General features: G+C 49.8%; 1 protein-coding gene across 1 annotated transcript; it reads left to right on the forward strand.

The window, feature by feature from the left end:
- The first annotated feature begins 315 nt into the window (after positions 1 to 315).
- Positions 316 to 1767, forward strand: LOC141003747 (doublesex- and mab-3-related transcription factor A1-like). Its single transcript, XM_073475191.1, has 2 exons — positions 316 to 781; positions 992 to 1767. Exons 1-2 carry the CDS (start codon positions 316 to 318, stop codon positions 1765 to 1767), a joined length of 1242 nt encoding a protein of 413 aa, XP_073331292.1.
- Positions 1768 to 2171: the final 404 nt, after the last annotated feature.

Here is a 2171-nt window from a genome sequence, read left to right on the forward strand (position 1 = left end):
AACGAAAAACTCAATGCAGTTCTGAATGTAATTTCCCAACTTCTCACTTTTTCTTAAACTACAGCTGCGTTTAGGCTCAGTTGCATCAGATTAGACCACTATTCACCCGGGATGCAAATAAACATGATAGGGTATTAAGAGGCTGGAGCGGAAAGGGGTGTGACGAGGGTGTTGTATTTCATGTCAAACCACCTGGAGAGGAGACACTTAAGGCGCGCGGGTTGAGGGTGCCAGCGGCAGTAGAGAGACGCCACTCACTAAACAAGGCCACATCACTTGAGTGACTGCTCTGGACTTTGCATCCCCCCTCAGGAAATGGACAGCAGGATCAGACCGCTCGGCCTGGCCGGGCACACCGCCAACCCGCTCGGTGGCTTGCAGGTGCCCACGTCCCTCCTGCGCCCTCCACCTCTCTTCCTCCGGGCTTGTAACCCCACGCTGGAGAGGGGATACCCCCGCACTCCGAAGTGCGCCAGATGCAGGAACCACGGCGTGGTCTCCGCGCTCAAGGGCCACAAGCGCTTCTGTCGCTGGAGGGACTGCGTGTGCGCAAAGTGCACCCTGATCGCGGAGAGGCAGCGGGTGATGGCCGCGCAGGTGGCGCTGAGGAGGCAGCAGGCTCAGGAGGAGAGCGAGGCCCGGGAGCTCCGGCTCTTGTACCCCGGTGGGGAAACCGGGATCCCTCAGGGGTCACCCGTGGGACCCGGGGTGCCAGCAGCAACCAGCAGCGCTCCAACACCTCCGAGTTTTGATGTTTTTGGAGCAGAGAACCAAAAAGACGGTAAGATAACAATAAAATATTAATTTTTAGATTGTTTTACCTATTTCTGTCTAATAAAGTAGCTGATAATCGCTTTTATTCAAGGAAAATAGTTTATTTTGCAGTTTAAGTTACCACAAAATATAATTTTGCACATTTTTACGCACATTTGATGGACAGAACCATGCCGGAATGATTTTAAACCACTTGTTTTTCTTGTCCACATTTCAGATGACAAACTGAGCAAGTACAACTTTTATAACGGGTTCATGGGTCGACCCCTCTTTGCGCCCCAGGCCGCGTGCCTGCCCTCTCCAACAGACAGCAAGGACCTGTCTCCAAACAAGGACATAAACACCGCCTCATCCACTGAGGACAGCGCAAGTCCATCCCCGGTGTTTCACCACACGGAGAGTCCACAGAGGTCGCTTTCCTCCTCGGATCCGGAGTCTGGCAGCGAGTCGGAGAAACCCAAGCACTCCCCGAGCCTGGACCGGGACCCCACCGACATCATGGCCAAGATCTTCCCCCACCAGAAACGGGACACCCTGGAGTCTATGGTGAGAACGTGCAAGGGCGACATTGTCAGATCCATTGAACTGGCTTTGAGCTCCAAAGAGAACAAAATCGACTCCGAAAGCTTGGCTCTGTCTAGTCACCCAAACGCGCTCAGGCCTTCTGTTGGACTGCCTGGAGCGCTCGGTGCTCTGGGGAACAAGTCAGCCTTCTCCCCGCTCCACATGACGGCCGCCGGGGGAGACAGCATGTACGGGCTCAGCCCTCGCCTCGGTGTCAGCCCCCTGCGGCTGGCATATTCCTCCGCGAACGGTGGGATGGCAGGTTTCATGTCTCCATACATGACATCCGGACTGATGCCAGTGTTTCCACTGCGTCCACCTTTGGACTCATATTCCTTTCCCGGCATGATCCGAGACCTCTCTTACCTTCAGAATAAGGAGTCACTATGCAGCACGGGTCTTTACACACGACTTAATAGCGACAAATGACCAGTGAAACATTTACAAATGAAAAATGTGATTCTTTAGTTAATCTTATTGTAAACTGACTTCCAGATTTGCCTTAAAAATGCCTTTCAAGTGCCTCAAACAGCGACAATTTCCCTTTAAAACTTGTTTGTTTTTACAGTGTACATGTTGTAAAGATTGTTTTTATTAATAAAGCCATAAACAGGTGCTCTTGTCCATGATTTTGTTCTTATATTTTATCTATCTATCTATCTATCTATCTATCTATCTATCTATCTATCTATCTATCTATCTATCTACACAAAAATATTTTTTTTCCTCTTTAAAACACACATTTAGTGACAAATTCACCATATCCTACAGCTCCTTGTAGTCTGACAATGTGCCTTTCTAAAAATGTGATGGCTTTTAACAGATTTTCCATC

The sequence above is a fragment of the Pagrus major genome, chromosome 10 (assembly GCF_040436345.1).
Source record: "Pagrus major chromosome 10, Pma_NU_1.0".
Classification (NCBI taxonomy): domain Eukaryota; kingdom Metazoa; phylum Chordata; class Actinopteri; order Spariformes; family Sparidae; genus Pagrus; species Pagrus major.